At 40.7% G+C, this 23,897-nt stretch overlaps 1 protein-coding gene across 1 annotated transcript in view; it reads right to left on the bottom strand.

Moving 5' to 3' along the window:
• Positions 1 to 800: 800 nt before the first annotated feature.
• The window catches only part of esrrgb (estrogen-related receptor gamma b), a 134,802-nt gene continuing 111,705 nt past the window's right edge, over positions 801 to 23,897 (bottom strand). The window contains exon 7 of the mRNA XM_061900447.1: positions 801 to 1,097. Within this exon, the coding sequence (XP_061756431.1) occupies positions 853 to 1,097 (245 nt within the window). The 3' untranslated portion in view covers positions 801 to 852. The remainder of the gene's footprint in view (positions 1,098 to 23,897) is intronic.

Raw genomic sequence — 23,897 nt, 5'->3', positions numbered from 1 at the left:
TGTAAATAAACATATAGTTTGTGTGTATATTTTATAATAATATAAACATATTTATATGTATATATGTATATATATATATACATACATATAAACACACATATCTATATACATACTGTATAGACGTATATATTTATATAATTATATAATAAAATATATATATTACATAGATATATACATAGATACAAACATATGTATATATATATATATATATATATATATATATATATATATATATATATATATATGTATATATATATATATATATATATATATATATATACATACATACACACACACAACACACACACAGTCATAGTGGGGTATTTTTGACATTAGAAAATACAAAATGACACTACAGCGCTATTAAGATCATCAAACCAATGAGAAGCTTTTATATACATGATCGTGTTGTCTTTCAAGCTTCCAATCAGTTGGCACATATCAATATGTACAGTATGTGTGTTTTTATATATATATATATATATATATATATATATCCATCCATCCATTTCCTACCGCTCATTCCCTTTTTGGGGTCGCGGGGGGGCGCTGGCGCCTATCTCATATATATATATATATATATATATATATATATATATATATATATAATATATATGTATACATACATACATACATATACACACACACATCTATATATATACATACATAAATACATATGTATATACACAAACACACACATATATATGTATATATATATATATATATATATATATATATATATATATATATATATATATATATATATATATATATATATATATATATATGAGTATGTATATAGTCAGTTATTGGGTGCTGCAGCTGTCAGTCAAAGCTGTACCACACGCAGCGTCAAGCCTTGGCCTCCAGCATCTCCAGGAAGAGTTTGTGCATGGGGACCTTGCCCTGCATCTTGATGCTGTAAAAATGCTGCACCGCTTTGGTGGCTGTCTGACGGAGGAGAGGCAGGGTCATGAGCAGCTTGCCCGCCCGCCGGGGGTCCTCCACGTGCTGGGAGGCCTCAAAGTCCTGCAGGGCCTCGTGGAGGGAATCCTGGAGCCTCAAGACGGCTTCAATGCTCTCTATGTGCATGGAGTCTGGAGGAGAAGGGACATTGTTAGTTCTTTAAATATGAATTTAAACTGTAGTCATTGTCAAGACTTTATCAGGGAATTGAAAAATATCAGCTGGAGGCCAAGAGGGCCTTTCTGCTCCAAAAGTCTTGTTGCGAAGCTAACAGAGTCCGCGATCATCCAATACTATGAATTCCATTAGTTTACCACAAATGCTGACTCCACCTTGAGATTCTAGTGAAAACGCTTCTTTCCACTGGAATGACTCTGCCAGGTTTTATTGTTTTGTCCTTTGTGGAGTGCTGGGGCTGGCACTCCGACGGCGAGTAGGCGTGGCCGGCGGGGCGCGCCGGGATCGACGCCATAAACAAGATCAGGTGTGTGGATCGCACAGCTAGGCACGATCGTCTAATCTCTTCGCTATAGATAAAAGGGAAGCAGCAGAGGACGACAAGGCAGAAGGAGGAGAGGGACAAGGGACACAACAAGCAGCACATGCAATGCAGAAGAGAGCGAGAGCCAGACAACGCGGACGGCTGAAAAGCAACCCGCAAAATACTTTTCTTATTGGTAAATAAATAAGTGTACACCTGCGAGCAAATGTCCTTACTTGGTGGTCCTGGGAACCCGCATGATGGCATGAGACCGTCACACCCTTCATTTGGTAACTTCATTGAGTGTGTCTGCATGGTGGGCTTTCAAGTGCTTCATTAAGTTGCTTTTATTGAAACGTCCTACATGTGTCCAAACCCTGGAAACAGATGGCGCAAAGTTTGCACGTTGCTGTGCTACTTGTTGGCTCCTCAAGCTTGTAATATAAAAGAGGCATAGAAAAAGTAATTTTTGTGTAGCATCATTAGCATGCTAACATACTTATTGGCTTGTGTGTGCTCTATTTAGGTCATACACCCGGGGTTTCTTACAAAATACATAGTATGATATCCAGTGTTGGGACTAACGCGTTACAAAGTAACACTTTTTTTTTGGCTGTAACTACTAGTCTAACGCGTTTTTTTTTATATTCAGTAACTCAGTTACCGTTACTAAATGATGCGTGGCGTGTCGTGTCTGTGTTTACTAACAAGACATAATTGCGGAGCCGAAGCCGAGTTTCTTAACACGGAGATATTCTCACTACTTTTGTCGAGCATAACGAAAAGGATATTTTAGTTAGATATAAGTTGTGTCTTGGATCAATGATCCTATCCACTGCCCAAATTAGCAATTCAAATCTGCCGAAACACCTACAAAAGCAACATGCTTCGATGAAGCTAGTATAGAGAGACACACAGCGGCTGGATTTTAACGGAAGGGACTGCTAGCCAGGACAACATTAATAGAGCCTTTGCAGCGTATGTGCTAGAAGACATGCAGGCTATTTCTACAGTGGAGCCACTCGCTTTCAGGCAGCTTGACACAGTGGACAGTGAGCTAAAGAAGACACTCCAAACTCGGCCTCTGCTCATCATTCAGCACTGAAGGTACACATACTTTGTCAATTCTCTTATATACTCTTTCAATCTAGACTTCTAGAGTGTTTGATTATCACATCACTCTAAATGTATGGACTACAAAGTTCACAAACATGAAGAGGAGTCCTAGTGGGCCAGGCCAATCTTTCCTTATCTCTAAACTAAAACTGGGGAAATGCGTAGTGTTCTGGGTTTCAGTACAGTGTTGATCTCCTGAAGACATGATTTAATTTCACAATTCCTTGATAGAAAAAAAAACACCTGGTTAAGTGACATGACATATGTGTCTTCCTTGTAAAGCCAGGTTTACAGCTATGTTGTGATATGTTGTTATTATGCGGTTTGTTACTTATGTTTGTTATGTTGCAGCTATATAAAATAGCTTTGTCAATTCGTTGTGGCCCGAAATAAATTGACCCTTTGAAACTTATCTTTGTCTTTGTGTGTTGTATGTAGACCACATTGCTTAGCAGAGTTCAGTGATGCAAATGCATGTCAAGTTGATCAACAGATTGAATTATTCTCCAGTGCAATAACAGTACTGTTATTTTGTTTTCCACGTTTAATACCCCGAAAGGGGACAAGCGGTGGAAAAACGGATGGATGGAAAATGTTTTTTTGCAATTTTAATTTTGACGGTACCACCTAAGATATGTTTTAAATGCTGATGTGGGTTTATTGATGTTTAAATGTGCCAGTAAATTACCCGTTTTGTAAACTGTTGTACAAAACTAGGGATAGGTTGATTGGCAACACTAAACTGGCCCTAGTGAGTGTGAATGTTGTCTGTCTATCTGTGCTGGCACTGCGATGAGGTGGTGACTTGTCCAGGGTGTACCCGCCTTCCGCCCGATTGCAGCTGTGATAGGCACCAGCGCCCCCCTTGACCCTAAAGGGAATAAGCCGTAGAAAATGGATGGATGTACACTGTTGATGTGCTTCAATGCTCAGTAAATGTGTTTATGTATAGTATTTCTCCAGCAATGGTAATGTGGTGACATCAATGATGGTAATTTATTAGGTAATCATTGAGGTCAGACATCACTAAAGGCCTAGGTGGGAAGCGCACGGCCCGCCACTGGCTTAAGCAAACTATAAAATTCTGCATCCTATTAACGCACATTTGATAACAATTGCAAAAGGGGTGCAGGCCGCCATATTTATATTACGATTTTGCACGTACCGACTGTTACCATGGTAAAACTTATTTCCTGCACATCCATTGCATCATGCTTGGTATTTTTCAATGAAGTGGAACATGCAGCACACAAACAGAATCGGTACCACTTTTTCTGGGCTATATAAAAGCACAATCTACACCAGTGGTTTTCAAATGGGGGTACGCATACTCCTGGGGGTACTTGAAGGTATGCCAAGGGGTACGTGAGATTTTTTTAAAATATTCTAAAAATAGCAACAATTCAAAAATCCTTTATAAATATATTTATTGTATGATACTTCAACAAAATATGAATGTAAGTTCATAAACTGGGAAAAGTAATGCAACAATGCAATATTCAGTGTTGACAGCTAGATTTTTTGTGAATATGTCACATAAATATTGATGTTAAAGATTAATTTTTTTGTGAAGAAATGTGTAGAATTAAGTTAATGAAGCCAGATGGATCTCTATTACAATCCCCAAATAAGTTGATGATTTAAGTTGATGATTACTTCTATGTGTAGAAATCTTTATTTATAATTGAATCACTTGTTTATTTTTCAACAAGTTTTTAGTTATTTTTATATCTTTTTTTTCCAAATAGTTCAAGAAAGACCACTATAAATGAGCAATATGTTGCACTGTTATAAGACTTCATAAATCAGAAACTGATGACATAGTGCTGTATTTTACTTCTTTATCTCTTTTTTTCAACCAAAAATGTTTCGCTCTGATTAGGGGGTACTTGAATTAAAAAAATGTTGACAGGGGGTACATCTCAGAAAAAAGGTTGAGAACTACTGATCTACACCATGGAGCCTACTTTTTAGCACAGCAAAAGTAGAAATAATTGCTCTAAACTACGTTAACTTTAATATTTCTTCATGGCGATTTCTGCGTATATTCTTCTTCTCTCAATAGTTGTGTGCGGCACGCAGTTACGTGCAAGTGTGGACATCAACCACTAAACTCCTTGTTTTTAATACGTTTTAACTGCTCTCATTTGAGCGTCCATGCCGTACCGTACATAATGGGTGTGGGGGCGAGGTCTCTTTCTTATGCAAATGAGGGCCATTGCTGCCATCACTCGGCTGAAGGATATTCTACAGAGTGTAATGCAGCCATCTCAATTCATTAGCAAAAGGAGGTGTAGTGTGTAAATGTGGTCCATATTAGCAGTAGAAAATAATCTTTTGCATGTGTACTTATTTATACGGGCCCTTCTTCCTCATCGTGCGTCTCCCAAGGGGCTGTACCTTGCCGAGGCATTTGTTCAAGGAGCGTCATTAGAAGGGGAACACATCGTCAAACTTGCAATCTTGCAAATGCAGCAAGTAGAATCTAACAGCTACACTGCAGATCATGTAATTTTGCTAATTTAACAGTAAACAACGTACGTAGGGATAAACGGAATATTTTTTACCTAATCTACTTTTTTGAATAGAAGGTGAAATAATCAGCTCAGGTGTAAAACTGGGGTTCTTAACTGGACAGGCTGTGATATTCATACCGTGGTTACGATCCCGCTAAGGCGGGGGTCAGCAACCCGCGGCTCTTTAGCACCGCCCTAGTGGCTTCCTGGAATTTTTTTCAAAAATGGAAAAAGATGGGGGAAAAATATATTTGTTGTTTTAATAATGATTTTGTAGGAGGACAAAAATGACAGAAACTTTCCTCATTGTTAGAAAGCCCACTGTTTAATTTGTTTATGCTTCACAGATGACAGCGCCGTTTTGTCTTACTAATTTTGGCAGTCTTTGAACTCACCGTAGCTGGTTTGCACGTACAACTTTCTCTGTTGCTGCCACAGGAAGACATATTACATGCCACTCCTTTTTTGTCTCACTGTGTCCACCAAATGTTTTATGCTGTGCGTGAATGCACAAAGGTGAGCTTTGTTGATATTATTGACTTGCGTGGAGTGGTAATAATCCATGCTAACATGCTATTTAGACTAGCTGTGTATACACATTGCGTCATTATGCCTCGTTTGTAGGTATATTTGAGTTCATTTATTTTCCTTTACTTATGTCCTTTGTGTATTTAATTTATATTTGCATGTCTCATGACACATTATCTGCATGTAATATTGGCTGCATTTCTGATTGTGTGCCATGTTGTTCCAGACCACAGCAATTGTTACCATGTTGTTCCAGACCATAGCAAACGTTACCCAGCTTGCAAAGATTGTAATAAATCCATTAGAATAAGACCGCCTGTCCTTTCCTTTAACTTGGACACACACATCTATACTTTTGGCAGTTTTAAGCCAGTCCTTTCTAGGAGTTATCTAACCCTTTGAGACACTTACTTATATGTGTTGCCTTCATTATGACACTTACATACGGTTTTTAACTTTTTGCGGCTCCAGATAATTTGTTTTTTTTTGTATTTTTGGTCCAATATGATGGGTTGCCGACCCCTGATTTAAGATATGGCTGTCAAGTATGACAGTAGTAATATGTGGCAGTTGAATAAAGGGTCGTTAACGAGAAAACACTGTGCTGAAATTGTCAGATTAGGATGGCATCGCTTGCTTAATCGCCGCTACCGATGTTTTTGCCCACTCCAGGTGAGCCCATAGTAGTGTTGTCCTGATACCAATATTTTGGTACCGGTATCAAAATGTATTTCGATATTTTTTGGTACTTTTCTAAATGAAGGGGACCCCAAAAAAATACATTATGGGCTTTATTTTAACAAAAAAATCTTACAGAACATTAAACATATTTTTATTTTTGCAAGTTTGTCCTTAAATAACATTGTAAACATACAAGACAACTTGTTTTGTATTAGTAAGCAAACAAACAAAGGCTCCTAATTTAGCTGCTGACATATACAGTAATATATTGTGTCATTTTCAATTCTATTATTTTGTAAAAATTATTAAGGACAAGTTGTAGAAAATTAATTATTAATCTACTTAATTGAACCAGCAACCATAGGGTTCCTGGTTCAATCCTCAGCTTTGATCAACTTAGTCACATCCGTTGTGTCCTTTAGCAAGACACTTCACCCTTGCTCCTGATGGGTCCTGGTTAGGGCCTTGAATGGCAGCTCCCGCCATCAGTGTGTGAATGTATGTGTGAATGGCTGAATGTGGAAATAGTGTCAAAGCGCTTTGAGTACCTTGAAGGTAGAAAAGCGCTATACAAGTACAAGTATAACCATTTATCATTTTACTTGTTCATTTACTGTTAATTGTTACGGCTCAGACTCCTGCCAGCCCCGCTCATCTGTCTGCGCGCACCTCGGGACACGCCCACGGGCGCGCACACCCAGGGACGAGCCGCGTGCGTCTCTGCCCTGCAACAGCCGCCAGCTGCAATCATTCACTGGCAATCATCACACCTGCCGGTAATGAAGGAGCTGCCTTTATAAGCCTAAATAACCTGGCATGCCGGAGTATAGTCTTCTGTACATGTGTAAGCATCCCGTATCTGGCTTCAATCCCGCGTACTCGCTCTTCCCCTGGCACTTCCGTGTTTCCGTTGTGTCTGATGTTCCTGTTCGTCTCTTAACAACATTTGGTAACACACACCTCAACTAAATACTTCACATAGTCTGTCTCCCATTCCCTTTTGGATTAAGTTCACACTCCATTTCCTTTGTTTGTTTTCTATTGTTTAAAGGCCTACTGAAACCCACTACTACCCACCACGCAGTCTGATAGTTTATTTATCAATGATGAAATATTAACATTGCAACACAAGCCAATACGGCCTTTTTAGTTTACTAAATTACAATTTTAAATTTCCCGGGAGTTTCGTCTTGAAAACGTTGTGTAATGATGACGTGTGCGTAAGAAGTCACGGGTTTTTAGGAAGTATGAGCGCTGCGCACACACAGCTAAAAGTCGTCTGCTTTAACCGCATAATTACACAGTATTTTGGAGATCTGTGTTGCTGAATCTTTTGCAATTTGTTCAATTAATATTGGAGAAGACACAGTAGAAAGATGGAGTTGGGAAGCTTTAGCCTTTAGCCACACAAACACACGGTGATTCCTTGTTTAATATTCCTGGAGGTGAAACTTTACTATGGATCAGAGCGCGGTCAAGCGAACATGAATCACGACGGAATGTCAACCAGCAGGTTTCGGTGAGAAAATTGTGGTTAAAAAGTTGCTTCTTACCAGAGAAAAGCTGAGCTTGTGTCGTCCATAGCTGCCGTCGACTCCACTGAGACATTGGCGTCAAGACACCCATGGAGACACCCCTCCGACTATCAGGTACTGTTAAACTCACTAAAACACTAGCAACACAATAGAAAGATAAGGGATTTCCCAGAATTAACCTAGTAAATGTGTCTAAAAACATCGTAATCCGTCCCAATGCAATCGCGTTTTTATTTAAACTTTTTTTTTTTTTTGTAGTCCGTCGCTAACAATATCCTCAAACACGAATCTTTCATCCTCGCTCAAATTAATGGGGAAATTGTCGTTTTCTCGGTCCGAATAGCACTTTTTGTTGGAGGCTCCCATTAAAATCAATGTGAATATGTGAGGAGCCATCAAACATGCGACGTCATCGTGTGCGATTTCCGGTAGAGGCAGGGCATTTCTCTTATCACCGACAGTTGCTAACTTTATTGTGGATGTTCTCTACTAAATCCTTTCAGCAAAAATATGGCAATATCACAAAATGATCAAGTATGACACATTGAATGGACCTGCTATCCCCGTTTAGATAAGAACATCTCATTTCAGTAGGCTTTTAATTATTATATATATACAGTATATGGTTAATATATGTATATATAAAATACATCTTTGGACATTACTGCCACCTTGTGTCAGTCTACCGTCATCTCCCCCTGTTTAAACATAACAATATTATCTGCTTACTTTCTCGTTAAAAATGTTCTATCCACACTTCTGTTAAAATGTAATAATCACTTATTCTCTGTTGTTTGATACTTTACATTTATATTGGATGATACCATAAATTAAGGTATAAAGCCGATACCAAGTAGTTACAGGATCATACATTAGTCATATTCAAAGTCCTCATGCATCCAGGGACATATTTCCTGAGTTTAGAAATATAATTTTGTAATGCCAGAAAATATTTATGTAATCATAGTAATATCCACTAGATACACTCCCGAACTTGGTATCGTTACAGTGGATGTTAAGTGTAGATCCACCCATGGTGTTTGTTGACATTGGGACGCTGGTGAGCTACGATGTGTAGTGAAACATGTTTAGCTATTCCTCGTCCTGCAGGGATGATACTTGTAAGAAACGTACTTTATGTGACCGGTACTTTTCAGAGGCGGTATAAATAAAGTGCATAATATGATTCATTAGTATCGTGGCACTGTACTAATTCTGGTATACCATACAACCCTAGTCCCCAGTGATTACTTTTTGGTCGCGTTGGGACAGTCGGACTTGTACGACGTTCAGAAGTGTGCGCTTCTGCCCCATTGCCTCGGCCAGGAGTACAAAGTATTTTATCCAAGCTCATATTGACAGACGACACATGTCTCTGTTACAGCTGCTTTGCAGGCACATTGTTTATGGACTTGTTTTTAAATTGTTTTTATTGAAGCATTTTTATTAAAATGTTTTACCTATTGCGTGTTTTTATGTTGTAAGTAATTTGTGCTTTTAACTATAGTGTGTGACTGCTACTGTTTTTTTTATGTTGTTTAATGTATTTATGAAACCTGTTTGTGGTAGCCATTTTTGAGTTATTTGTATTTCTGCACTCCTGCATATATTATTAAGTTAAATTAATTATTTGTTAATTGATTAATACTTGGGCCTACTGCGCTACTGCACTTTGGCATTGTCATTGTGGTGATGTTGATGAATACTTGGGCCTGCTGTGCTGCTGTACTTGAGTTTTTCTCATTGTGATTGTGCTGGCCATTTTTGTGTTTGTATTTCTGCATACCGTATTTCCTTGAATTGCCCCCGGGGCGCGAATTGATTTAAAACCCCTTCTCACTCATGCGCTTACCAAAGGCATGCAGTAAAAGTAAGCATACACAAATTATTTTAAAACCTCTTCTCACTCCGGCACTTACCAAAGGTATGCAGTAAGAATTTGAGTGTGATGTAAGCTTGGACCTTAAATCCTACTGAATAGCTCTTAATCTTCTTCCCTAAATGCGATTTCAAATTATCGGTATTGAAATCAGCCTCCTCCATTTTGAAAATGATGACAGGAGAAGTGTCACTCATGACGTCACGAGTTTGACCAGGCGGTAATACTAAGCATGCGCTAATTATTTTGGGAAGCGAGTTTGACCCGGCAGTAATTCAAGGCAGGCGCATACTATATGCCCTGCGGAAATTCAAGGAAATACGGTATATTATCAAGTGAAATTATTTGTTTTTTAAATTGCCATGAAAATGTGTTTTGATAAATTGCAAGTTAATTTATTGAATTAGAAAGCATCATTTACTTTCTGTGTCATTTACAGCACCAGTGACAAGAGCCTACAAGGGCGCACAGGTGAAATTGATTGGACTCCCATATGGTCTAGCGGTTAGGATTCCGGGTTTTCACCCACGGTTCGACTCCCGGTATGGGAACTACCTTTAACCTGTTCAGTGGCCTTGTGGTTAGAGTGTCCGCCCTGAGATCGGTTGGTCGTGAGTTCAAACCCCGGCCGAGTCATACCAAAGACTATAAAAATGGTACCCATTACCTCCCTGCTTGGAACTCAGCATCAAGGCTTGGAATTGGGGATTAAATCACCAAAAATTATTCACAAGTGCTGCTGCTCACTGCTCCCCTCACCCCCCAAGGGGTTGAACAAGGGGATGGGTCAAATGCAGAAGGTAAGTTCAACACACTTAGTGTGTGTTTGAATATCAGTGTTTTTTGATTGATTGATTAATTGAAACTTCTATTAGTAGATTGTGTTGTGATCCGATTCCCGGATCACATCTTTTGTCTATATTTGAGTCCTTTTTTGGGTTTTGATTATTATTTTTGGACTCTTCCTGTTCTGAGTTTTGCACTTGCTGTTTTATCTCGTTGCCATGGTTTCTCAATTGTTCCACCTGCTATGTTTTTCGACGCACACCTGATAGCAATTGTTTACTTTAGTATTTAAGACTGCATTCTACCTCAGTTCGTTCTTGGCTCATGGTTTGCTACGCGCAACTGTCTTGTCGGGTTTTCTCTGCCTTGTCTGTTCTGTGCTAAGTTACACCTTAGCTTCTGTGCGCTTGACACGCGCTTCTGTGGACCCTTATTTGGACTCTAGTGCTAGCTATTAGCTTTAGCTTTTCGTGCGCTCCGGCACGCCTTTACTTTGCTATTTGTACAAGTGTTCTTTTATTTTTTGTATGTTAAATCAGCTTCTTACCTGCTATCCTGCCTGTCTGGTCCCACTGCATCCTGAGGTGATATCTCCGCGCATCACATTGCGTTTTGAATGTGACAAGATTGTACAGTACAGTACATATTCCGTACGATTGACCACTAAATGGTAAAAGTTTTTCAACTTGTTTAAGTCGGGGTCCACGTAAATCAATTCATGGTACTTCAACTTTAACTTAAACAAATGTTGAGTTGATAGACCGGCGGTGAATACAGTTTTTGACCACCTTTTACACAACATTTGAGGCATTAGTTTCAGCTTTGTTTGCAGTTAAACTTGTTTGTGTTCACCTTGGACGTACTGTTGATTGTACGTTTTTGCAAATAAAGGTATTTTTGGCGAAACTTAAGTTGGAGTCGGAATTGCGTTTGAAGATGCACCAACTGTCCTGGCTCAGCCCACGGCCTTTGGTTTAGAACCTGGGAAAGCTTGGAAAGGCCGAAATACTGTTTGATGCAGCAGTCTTGGCGAGGCTGCTCTTGTAAAAGACATTTTTAATCTCAATGGAATTTTTTACCCGGTTAAATAAAAGAAAATGAATGAAGGTTTCTCCCTGGGAAAGAGCCCCTGAATGAGCTGTTTTGAATTCAAGCAGCGCACGCAGGGTGCGGGTGAGCCGCTGGCCTAGTTCATATCAGCACTATGTGAGTTGGCAGAACACTGCGACTTTGGACAGCTGGGGTACGGTCTTATTGTCGATCAGATCATTGAAAGACCTTCCTGAAGCCAGCAAAAAGGAGAGACATGATGTCAGTGGAAGTTCTTAACGTTGAAAAATGGCTGGAGGAGGCAAGCGAAATGCCATGACCTCACTGCCATCTCTGCTTAATTAGAACGTCACCCTGGATATCGAAAGGGCAACCCATTCAGTTTTTAGTGGACTATGGCGCGTATGAGTCCATTTCAAATAAACCGATCTATGTTAAGTTTTTCAGCCACGTACTATCAAGAGCAACAGCTGAGCCCCTAGCACAGGGGTCGGGAACCTTTTTGTCTGAGAGAGCCAAGAAGCCAAATATTTTAAAATGTATTTCCCTAAGAGCCATATAATATATTTTTTAACACTGAACACAACTAAACGTGTGCATTTTTAAGTAAGACCAACATTTCCAGAGTATAATAGGTCTCTTATTCTTTGTATTAACATTGTTATTCTGAAGTTAACTGTGGAGGGGGCGTGGCCTGCAGCAAAGCGGGATGTTGCCAGGACCGGCCTCGAAATCAGCGACAGGTGCGTAAAAGGCCCACCTGGGCCTTTTTATCTAATCACCTGTCGCTCTGTTATAAGCAGCAGCCAGGAGGAAAGACAGGGTTGGGGCTGGAGCCAGAGCGCGAGTGACGATGAAAGAGAAAAACACAATTGCAGGCAAGCAACTGAGAGACTAATTAAAAAAAAAACAATATTTGAACACTAAAACAGCCTCTCATGTCGGTGCTTGGTGGTCTGAAGAACCCCCAGGAGGGCAAGCCCAACACTAACCAATAATAAATGAATTACTTCTTACCATTAACGCAACTTCTTGAACATAAAAATGCACAACAATGTTTTATATTTTGAACGTTAGCTGAGATAGGCGCCAGCGCCCCCCGCGACCCCAAAAGGGAATAAGCGGTAGAAAATGGATGGATGGATGTTTAACACTGTGATTACAAGTGGAATTATTCATTACTTATCCTGTTAAGCAATGTCAGCTCAGATTTATCCGAGAGCCAGATGCAGTCATCAAAAGAGCCACATCTGGCTCTAGAGCCATAGGTTCCCTACCCTTTGCCCTAGCAGGTTATGGTCACACCCCCATCACAGTTCTGGGTGTAGCCCATCTCACGGTTGCCTACTACTTCTGGCGTGCTCCCAACACAAAGTTTCATGTGACGCGGCATGGTGCCTTTACCATGGGCATGCCCCTGTTCCACATGCTTACTTTGCCATGACAGACGCATGTGGCGAGCACGTTTTTCAGGTGGATAACCTTAATGGCCTGACCGGTACCTGCAGTTGTTGTAGGGCACAGGGTTCATGCACCGGCTGACAGTTGCTCTGGTATCCAGCCTCAACGACATATTTCCAAAACTGCGACGTCTGAAAGTAGCAGATGCCATCGAAACAGTCTACGCTTCTCCGTGGGTGTCCAACTTGGTCATTACATTTTGTGTCATTGGAGTCCTCAGATTGGACTGTCATCGGCTCCAAGCTGATGTCCCTTATCCTAGTAGGTATTCAAGGTATTGCCATCTACCTCAATGACATGGTAGTGCATGCCCCCTTGGTTGCGCTGCATGACGTTTGCCTGTAGCAGGTGTTCCAGCGCTTCAGACAGGGTGGAATCACACTTAATGCCAAGAAGTGTGTGTTCGGAGCTGAGAAGGTGGAGTTCCTGGGTTCCTAGTCTCCAGGGATGGCATTACTCCAATGTTGACACACACTGAGTCCATCTTGGCACTGCCAGACCCCAGTCTCCGACCCAGGTAATCGTCTTTCTTCGGGACGGCCAACTTCTCTCTGCATTTCCTGCCACAGTTCTCCACTGCGACAGCACTGCTGCGACAGCTCTGCTGGGATACCTGCTCAAGAAAGACCCAGTGTGGGACTGGAACTTTGCCTGCAGTGAAGCAGTGCGCATCAGTAAGCGGCAGCTCACATCCATGCATACTTTGTCACACTTCAGCATCACCACGCCCACCCTAGTCATTTGCGATTCTTCCAGGCTGGCTCTGGGTGTGGTGCTCTCCCAGACGAGGTGGAGCGCCCTGTAGATTTTGCTTAAGAGCCCTTACCCTGGCAGAACCGAAGTACTCAGCGGGCAAGGGGGAAGCCCTCGCCTAGCTATGGGCATTCGAACGCTGGCATGTGTATCTGTACAGAAGGGCTTTCACCATTTGCAAAGATCATCAAGAACTGATGTCATTGCTGGCCACTCAAGGAGTAAGCAACAGGTTTATGATGTTGTTGAGGTGGGCCGATCGCCTGAAAAGGAATAACTTCAAACTTGAATACCTGCCAGGTTGGTCCTAACTGGTGGCTGACCTCCTGTCAAGGGCTGTTGCAATCACTACGCAATAAACAGCATGGGTTCTACAGGAAGAAAAGGACTTGGTCCAGGTCCTGCACAGGCCCCTAAGCGCAGTGGTCCCCCTGGCAGAGCTGCAGCAGGCCTCAGCAGATGATAAGGTCTAATAACTCTTTGCACATATGTCTGGGAAAGCTGGCCAGTCAACGTGGATGAGAACCTACTACCATGTCACAGAGTGCGTGATGAGCTGTCCTGTAGGGGGTCGTTGTGCCTGGACTAAGGACATCGCACCTGAGGCTTTGGGGCCTGGGGTACTTTGCATGGCACATGAGGGACACCTGGGGGTGGTAAAGACGAAGCAGAGCTTTGTGTGGTGGCCCTGCATTGATGCTGAAGTGGAGGAGCTGCAATGTAACTGCCCCTGCTTGCCTTCTGAACGGGAAAACGCGCCTGTCGCCCACACTTCATGGCCTGCAGCACCATGGTAAGGTATTCAGGTGGACCTCTATGGCAAACTTCATGGCGCACCGTCACATACCTGGTATTTGCTGGACGTTCATGACTTGCACTCCAAGTGACCTGAAGTGGTTGAGTTGAGCTACACCACAATGCCCACCATTACTTTTTCTGGGGGCATTCAATCAATCGCAACTGGACAAACCAAACAGTCCAGTTGCGACCGATTGAATGCCCTGAGAATATAATGACCTGGAGGAATGAGAACATCCATGGACATGCCCACCCTTACTGCCCGTCTGGACAGGCTTTCTGGTCGCAGGGGCCAACCAAAGGCCATCACAATGACAATAGCAATGACAGCGTCTTCTCCCCGTCATTTTTGTTGTAGCGGTATAGCGTGCAAGAGGTGTCAAAATATGGAGATAACTGTTTTGATGAGATTCAGACTTCACTTAAATCAATAACGGAGCAGCATCTCCTCATCCGGAAACAACCACACTGGAAATGTGTCCTGTAAAAACCCGACCGGAACTCTAATACCTAAAGTTCTTTGGGTGGATAATGTAAACTCAGTACACCGTCATGTTTTAGCGCTTTCATGGCGAGTTTACTGACGGATAAGTAAGAACTTTACACTAGTTTATATTAGAAATGGTAACATGATGAAATCCCATAACAAGAAGATAGAGAAAAAGAAGAAGCTTATCAACCACGGCGTCGGCATGGACGCGTGCAATTCTTCAGGATTCACGCAGATCCCAAATACAGATCAGCAGGCACCGGAAGGTTAGAAAAGTTGCTTTTGCACAATATTGCGAACAAAAATGCCAGATAATATGTCTTACCTTATATACACACCATAATTATACTCCTTTGTTGAAGCACAGTACAATCCATAAAGCGGTGCGGCTTCATTGCTTACCAAAGTTGTATTAAACCATTTTGATAGATTTTTGATCGCCGTGTGTAATGTTCTTTATTTTCAATGTAACATATACAATGTTGGTGTTGTTTACTTGAGCCATATTGCCATCATAGTGCAGGCTACACTTATCTCTTATGTTTGACTGCCATCTACTGGTCAAACTTATCATTACACCATGTACCAAATAAAATAGCTTCGATGTGGGTGAGCTCAACCAAAATTGTTCCGTACAATAGGCGCACTGTCGATTTTTGAGAAAATTAAAAGATTTGAAGTGCGCTTTACAGCCTGGAAAATATGGTAATTAAAAAAAGAGAGGAAGACTGCGGGATTTTTACGAAACAACGAGAAACTTTTCACTTCCGGGACAAAGTGTCAAAATACAAGCAACACAATCAGTGTGTGTGCCGCACACACCATCTTTTAGGCATCGCTATTGTGGGAAAATTGCTGACTCGGCCGTGCTGCGTTGAGCAATGGTGTGTGTACCGAATGACCGACTCATTTGCATAAAAAACCAGTGTATCTTTGAGGCAAGGCGGGAGATGAGGATCGTCACACGTTTCCTCTTTGCCATAACTGCTACCCTTTTGTAAAGGAGAGGTGCATCAACCATTCTGTACTTCACAGCTTGCCTGCGCCCCTCATAGTGGTGTTTTTTTTTTTAAACTGTAATAACGGCGATTCATTTCTTTTCACACTTTTATGACACGTAAGAATGTTAAAATCTAAATAAATGTAATTTAAAAAAATGTGTATGCACGTACAACACTTAAAACCTTTAGCATATTCGTATGTGGAATTAAAATCTGGAATGGATTAAGCAAAGAAATCCAACAAAGCCCCATTATGATTAAATTGAAAAGACTGTTCAAACTACAAGTGTTCACAAAGTACACAGAACAAGAAATATGATGAACATCTTCTACCCCTTTTTTTTTGGGAGATAATATTTGTTTACTTACTATGGTATATTTTTTTTAAATTATTTATTTATTCACTGTTCTCTTACAGAGAACAAGGAAATGGGATAAAAATGCTATGGTATGAAAAGGGGTAGGATTAAAGAAGCTCTGCTTCTTCCTACTCCTTTTTGGACGTGCTTTAATGAAGCAACTGGAATTGTGTGAAGTATTACATTGTATCGTATTCATGTTACAAATAAACCGAAACTGAACTAAACTGAAAAAAGGTGTGTCACTGATATATATTATTATTATTGTTTTTGTATTCTAGTAACGTAATTAAGCCGTGGTTAACTTATTTTTGCTTGACACTCAGCATCAAGGGTTAAAATTGGGGGTTAAATCACCAAAATGATTCCCGAGCATGGCCACCACTACTGCTCACTGCTCCCCTCACCTCCCAGGGGGTGGAACAAGGGAGATGGGTAAAATGCAGAGGTTAATTTCACCACACCTAGTGTGTGTGTGTGTGTGTGTGTGTGTGTGTGTGTGAGACAATCATCAGTACTTTAACTTTACACTTGTGGAACTATTCGTTAATGTGAAATAAAACCACCTGGACAGTTAAAAGTTTTACAAAGGCAACAGATGAATCATAATTTGGAAATTTGATTAAAAATGGATACTGAGTGTGTTCAAAATGATAAAAGGCTGCGGACTGACGGCGTCTTAACGGCGAAGCGGAGTAATCCGGTGCACGAACATGTACTGTAAATGAGGAAAGAAAGAAAAAGGAAGGAACGTACAAGGCTAATTATGTTCCTAACTGACTGATTAAGTCTCTTTTACCAGTCGCCTTCTGTGTAAATTGCGTTTCTATCTTGGGAAATTAACTAGGCTATGTGGACCGCACATGTGTTGCTGCGCTCTTCATGTTAATACTCATCTGATCCCCTCTTTTATGCAGAGTCTGTGTGTGCGTGTGTGTGTTTGTGTTCTTGTATTTCTACCCTTCTTGAGACATCAACAAGGACAAGTACCTTTCATATGAGGACCAGTGAACAAGTTAGAACCAAAATCATGCATCTAATAGAGAATGTCTCATTTGGTGGTGACATCTATCAAAATGAGGGTGGTACCAAGGAGGGATTTTTTAAAATTGGCTGTGTGTCGGTTTTAAAAGCGCTCCCCCTCTGGTCAACATATGAAATAACAAGTGTGTGTAAAAATTTAAAGTTCTCCCACTTTGGCCAACATACGTAATAACAAGTGTGCGTAAGAAATTTAAATGGACCCCCTGGGTCAAAATGAATAAAAGAAAGAATGTAAATATGTATATGGAGACACACTGTAATAACTTGAAGTAAATAATGAAGATTAAAAACTAATTACCGACAAAAAAAAAGAGTTAAAAGCAGTCTTTTCTCACATTGCGTCAACATTTTTCTTATAAAATTGGGAATGATTTCTCACATTCTTTCTGCTTCTGTAATATTGTAATATCATCTCGTAAAATTATTACTTTTATGTAAAATTATCACTTTTTTATGTAAAATTATTACTTTTTAATGCAAAATGGTGACATTTGTCATATAAAATTCAGACTTTTATCACAATATTGCCATTTTTTTTGTCGTTCTTGTAAAAAGGTGACATTTTTCAAGGAAAATTGTGACTTGTGTCATAATTTTGCCAAGCAAAAATTCCAATGATTATCATTAGAGTGCCAAAATGTTTAAGCTTTCTTATACAACTGCGACTTTTGTCGAGTAAAATTATGACTCTCTTCATAAAACTGCCAAAACGTTAAGCTTTTTTTGTAAAATTGCGACTGGTATGGAGTAAAATTCCAGCTTTTATCATGAAATTGCACAAATGTTAAGTTTTTCTCGTAAAATTTGCACTTGTATTGAGTCAACTTACGACTTTTATTATAATACTGCAACAATTTGTATGTATATATTATTAATGTTGTAAATACACATTTTAATACAAACCCCGTTTCCATATGAGTTGGGAAATTGTATTAGATGTAAATATAAATGGAATAGAATGATTTGCAAATTATTTTCAACCCGTATTCAATTGAATATGCTACAAAAACAACATATTTGATGTTCAAACTGATAAACATTTTTTTGTGTGGAAATAATCATTAAATTTAGAATTTGATGCCAGCAACACGTGACAAAGAAGTTGGGAAAGGGTCAATAAATACTGATAAACTTAAGGATTGCTCATCAAACACTTATAGGGAACATCCCACAGGTGTGCAGGCTAATTGGGAACAGTTGGGTGCCATGATTGGTTATAAAAGCAGCTTCCATGAAATACTAAGTAATTCACAAACAAGAATGGGGTGAGGGTCACCACTTTGTAAGCATATGGTCAAACAGTTTTAGAACAACATTTCTCAACGAGCTATTGCAAGGAATTTAGGGATTTTACCATCTACGGTCCGTAAAATCATCAAAAAGTTCAGAGAATCTGGAGAAATCACTTCACGTAAGCGATGATATCACAGCCTTTTGATCCCTCAGGCAGTACTGCATCAAAAACCGACATCAGTGAGTAAAGGATATCGCCACATGGGCTCAGGAACACTTAAAAAAACACTGTCAGTAACTACAGTTGGTTGCTACATCTGTAAGTGCAAGTTAAAATTCTACTATACAAAGTGAAAGCTATTCATCAACAACACCCAGAAACGCCGCCGGCTTGGCTGGGCCCGAGCTCACATAAGATGGACTGATGCAAAGTTCTGTGGTCTGACAAGTCCACATTTCAAAATATATCTGGAAACAGAGGACGTGGCGTCCTCCAGAACAAAGAGGCAAATAACCATTCAGGTTGTTCTAGGCGCAAAGTTCAAAAGCCAGCATCTGTGATGGTATGGGGGTGTATTAGTGCCCAACACATGGGTAACTTACACATCTGTGAAGACACTATTAATGCTGAAAGGTCCATACAGGTTTTGGAGCAACATATGTTGTCATCCAAGCAGCGTTATCATAGACGCCCCTACTTATTTCAGCAAGACAAGTGTTACAACAGCGTGGCTTCGTAAAAAACGAGTGCGGGTACTTTCTTGGCCCGCCTGCAGTCCAGACCTGTCTCCCATTGAAAATGTGTGGCGCATTATGAAGCGTAAAATACGACAGCTGAGACCCCGGACTGTTGAACGACTGAAGCTCTACATAAAACAAGAATGGGAAAGAATTCCAATTTTAAAGCTTCAACAATTAGTTTCCTTAGTCCCCAAACGTTTATTGAGTGTTGTTAAAAAAAAGGTGATGTAACACAGTGGTGAACATGCCCTTTCCCAACTACTTTGGCAAGTGTTGCAGCCATGAAATTCTAAGTTAATTATTATTTGCAAAAAAAAAAAAATAAGTTTATGGGTTTCAACATCAAATATTTTGTCTTTGTAGTGAATTCAACTGAATATGGGTTGAAAAGGATTTGCAAATCATTGTATTCCGTTTATATTTACATCTAACACAATTTCCCAACTCATATGGAAACGGGGTTTGTATAACTAGAAAGGGTGGTCCTATAGAGGTAGGCATTTTTCGTAGGTCTCAAGAAAGTAACAATCACAAGAATGTGTGTGTGTGTGTGTGTGCGGAGCGGGAGGCTTGGGGCGGAATGCAAGATGAACTTTGAAGAAACAATTTCCATGTAATCCGTCAGCAAGGCCGTCGTCGATCCCGTCGATACTCCGCTAATTACAAAATCAATGTCCATGAATTTCCACAGCTGTCACACCCACAGGGCCCAAAGCCGGCAGCGTTCAAAGGAGCCGACGCTGCCCTCTCGGCCCCTCTCTCGCCTCAACCCAAGCATCCTCTCTCACGCGTCTCCCTTTACCTCCTCGTTCGCCCGCAGAGAGTTTGTCATCACACGGCGACTAAACCCCTTAGCTCGGCGCCCCCCCCCCGGTCGGGCAGGAGAAAAGGCAGCTATGGCGGCACAATTGATTAGTGTGGGGGGACCGAGGGGAGGGGGCAAACTGTCGATACAGGAGCGCCAGCGTCTTCACATCGGAACAAACGAGGCCCGTCGCTGCCTGACGCTCATTCCACTCCACTTAACACATTTTATTGACAGCCCCTGTTTTCCTAATGAAATGCTAAATATATCATGGCAGCTACTGTTATGGAGACGGAGAGAAGGAGAGCGCAATGTGACACATTACACACACACACACACACACACACACACACACACACACACACACACACACACACACACAGCGGGTGTTAAATTAAACGGGGCCCCGCCGTCGACCTTTTTTTGTCCCGTCTTATCTCGGTACCCTTCAGCGTGGCAGCGATGGGAGCGCCAGATACAGGAGACAATTTGGGTTTTTATTTCTTTGTTTGCTTTAATTAGAACTTTCAGATTTTTAAGGCTGCCAAAGATCGGTATCACAAAGCACAATAAAGGTGGTTTGAGGGAAAATGAGGCAGCGCTGGGAGTAGTGCGTGTGCCTTGCAATAAGAGGGTCCTGGGTTCGATCCCAGGGCTCGGGGTCTTTCTGTGTGGAGTTTGCATGTTCTCCCCGTGACTGCGTGGGTTCCCTCCGGGTAATCCGGGGCGGCATAGCTCGGTTGGTGGAGTGGCCGTGCCAGCAACTTGAGGGTTGCAGGTTCGATTCCCGCTTCCGCCATCCTAGTCACTGCCGTTGTGTCCTTGGGCATGACACTTTACCCACCTGCTCCCAGTGCCACCCACACTGCTTTAAATGTAACTTAGATATTGGGTTTCACCATGTAAAGGGCTTTGAGTCACTAAAGAAAAAGCGCTATATACATGTAATTCACTTCACTTCACTACTCCGGCTTCCTCCCACCTTTAAAGGTCATTGGTTGATTGGCCATACTAAATTGGCTCTAGTGTGTGAATGAGAGTGTGAAAGTTAAAGTACCACTGATAGTCACACACACACTACACTGCAAAAACTGAAATCTAAGTAAGATTAAATATCTCCAATAAGGGTGATATTTACTTATTTTCTGTCTGATAAGATCATTCTTCTCATGAAGCAGATTTTATGTTTGAGTATTTTACTTGTTTTAAGTGTTTTGGTCCAAAATTATCTCAGTAAGATATTACAGCTTGTCGCTAAAATGTTATGACCTATATTGAGTAAACCATGCTTGAAAGTAAAATATCAACTGTTGCAAAGCTGTGTCATCAACACTCACCATGTATAAAAATATTTTTTAAAGTAATAATTTGTTATTTCAAGCATGGAAAAAAAATAAAAATCATAAGTTTGACACAAATGTGACTCATAATTCAAACGGATGACAGCCAAATGGACTTTGTGGTTTTATTTTCAATGAAACAATAGAAAATATGTACTCATTTACTAGTACAGTTGGCACAGTACAGTAAACTGACTATTTAAACATTTAACATGTGACATTTCTAACAATTTTGAACAAAAATAGTTCATGCACATTCAGATAAATTCTTCAAAAATTACAATTAAAAATATTGTCTAAAAATGCATTTTTATACAATATCATTTGCCTGAGTGGCTGGGAAGCCCCGAGAGTAACAAACGGTTGCCTTGTTGCCTTTCCATTAAGAACAATATATTAGATTTTAGTATAAGTTTACTGGTTTAAAAAAATGTAATGCCGAGAGCATATCATTAAGTCAAGATAAAGGCGCTAGCATTTACTTAATTTAAGACTATTTTTCAACATATTGAGCAAAAAGGCCTCATACTTTTTTTTCTACCAAGAAAAGTGCACTTGTTTTTAGGGAGAATATTCTTATTTTAAGGTATTTTTTTGGGTTCATTGAAGTTAGCTAATTTTAATTGTTTTGGAAAAACTTGACAAGCCAAATTTTCTTGTTCTATTGGCAGATAATTTTGCTTAGTTCAAGAAAAATACCTCTCATTTTTGTATTTTTTTCTTGTTTTCGAGCACTGACTTTTTGCAGTGTAGGTGTGGTGAAATTACCTTCTGCATTCGACCCGTCTCCTTGTTGTACCCCCTGGGAGGTGAGGGGAGCAGTGAGAAGCAGCGGTGGCCACGCCCCAGGAATCATTTTTGGTGATTTAACCATCAATTCCAACCCTTGATGCTGAGAGGTAACAGGTCCCATTTCTATAGTCTTTGGTATGACTCGGCCGGGGTTTGAACTCCCGACCTACCGATCTCAGGGCGGACACTCTGAGGGCTGAGTATCACATTTATAAATAAATATAGAAAGTTAAAACATTGTCATGCAGACATATGAATACCTTTAACCTGAGCAACATGTATGGGTCTTGACTCCTTTCTGACCCTCGGCCCAATCCGTAGCGTAGGGTAATGTACTGCGTTCAGTTACTGTTGAGCCACGAGCAGAAATGCATAAATAAAAGGGTACATTATGGAAATTTCAGATTCAAAACCATGGCAAGTCGTTCTCCCGACAAAACAAGACTATTTTATCTTCAATCGCCATGAGCCAATATCACTTTACCACTTGAAGAAAGGAGGAGCTTCACGTCCTTGTTTACATTAAAGTTGAGTGTATCGGTAACGCAAAATGTAGATTGTTACTCTATCTGATTTAGTAAAATGGAATAAAAGCTCAGAAGAAAAAAAGACGGACAGGAAATCTATGGTCACTTTTATCAGAGGCTTTCATCAAAACATGTTAAGACACCTCATACCAATCACAATGTAAAAATTTAATCTGTGATATTTGTCAGTGAAGGTTTTATGGCAGATTGTGAATGTGAGTGTTAATGTTGTCCATCTATCTGTATTGGCCCTGTGATGAGGTAGCGACTTGTCCAGGGTGTACACCGCCTTCCGCCCGAATGCAGCTGAGATAGGCTGCAGCACTCCCCTGCGACCCCGAAAAGGACGAGTGGTAGAAAATGGATGGACGGATGAAATAAAGTGTATATTATCTTACAACCTGTTCTGCTTGATAGTTTGCAATCACAGAATGTTTCAAGTAAAGTACCACTGATAGTCACACACACACACACGCGGTGTGGTGAAATTACTCCCTGCATTTGACCAATCCCCTTGTTCCTCCCACTGGGAGGCGAGGGGAGCAGTGAGCAGCAGCGTTGGCCGCGCTCAGGAATCATTTTGGTGATTTAAACCCCCAATTCCAACCCTTGATGCTGAGTGCCAAGCAGGGAGGTAATGGGTCCCATTTTTATAGTCTTTGGTATGACCTCGGCGGGGTTTGAACTCACGACATACCGATCTCAGGGTGGACTACATGAGCGCTGAGCAGGTCATGTTGTCTGTCCATCTGTGTTGGCCCTGCAATGATATGGCGACTTGTCCAGGGTGTACACCGCCTTCTGCCCGAGTGCAGCTGGAATAGGCTCCAGCAAATTGATGGATGGATGAATTTTTCATCAAGATTGGGATGTGGTCTTTTTACGTCACTATTATATCACAGCAAGACTCGTACGTTGAAACTTCTACTTTAGACTTAGACAAAGTTTAATGATCCACACGGGAAATTGTTCCTTTGCCAAAAAGGAGTCATGAATGGAGTCATGAAGTCATACA

The sequence above is a fragment of the Nerophis ophidion genome, linkage group LG05 (genome assembly GCF_033978795.1).
Source record: "Nerophis ophidion isolate RoL-2023_Sa linkage group LG05, RoL_Noph_v1.0, whole genome shotgun sequence".
NCBI classification, from domain to species: domain Eukaryota; kingdom Metazoa; phylum Chordata; class Actinopteri; order Syngnathiformes; family Syngnathidae; genus Nerophis; species Nerophis ophidion.
Note: the sequence above shows the minus strand (reverse complement) of the source record. Positions and strands in the feature narration are given on the sequence as shown.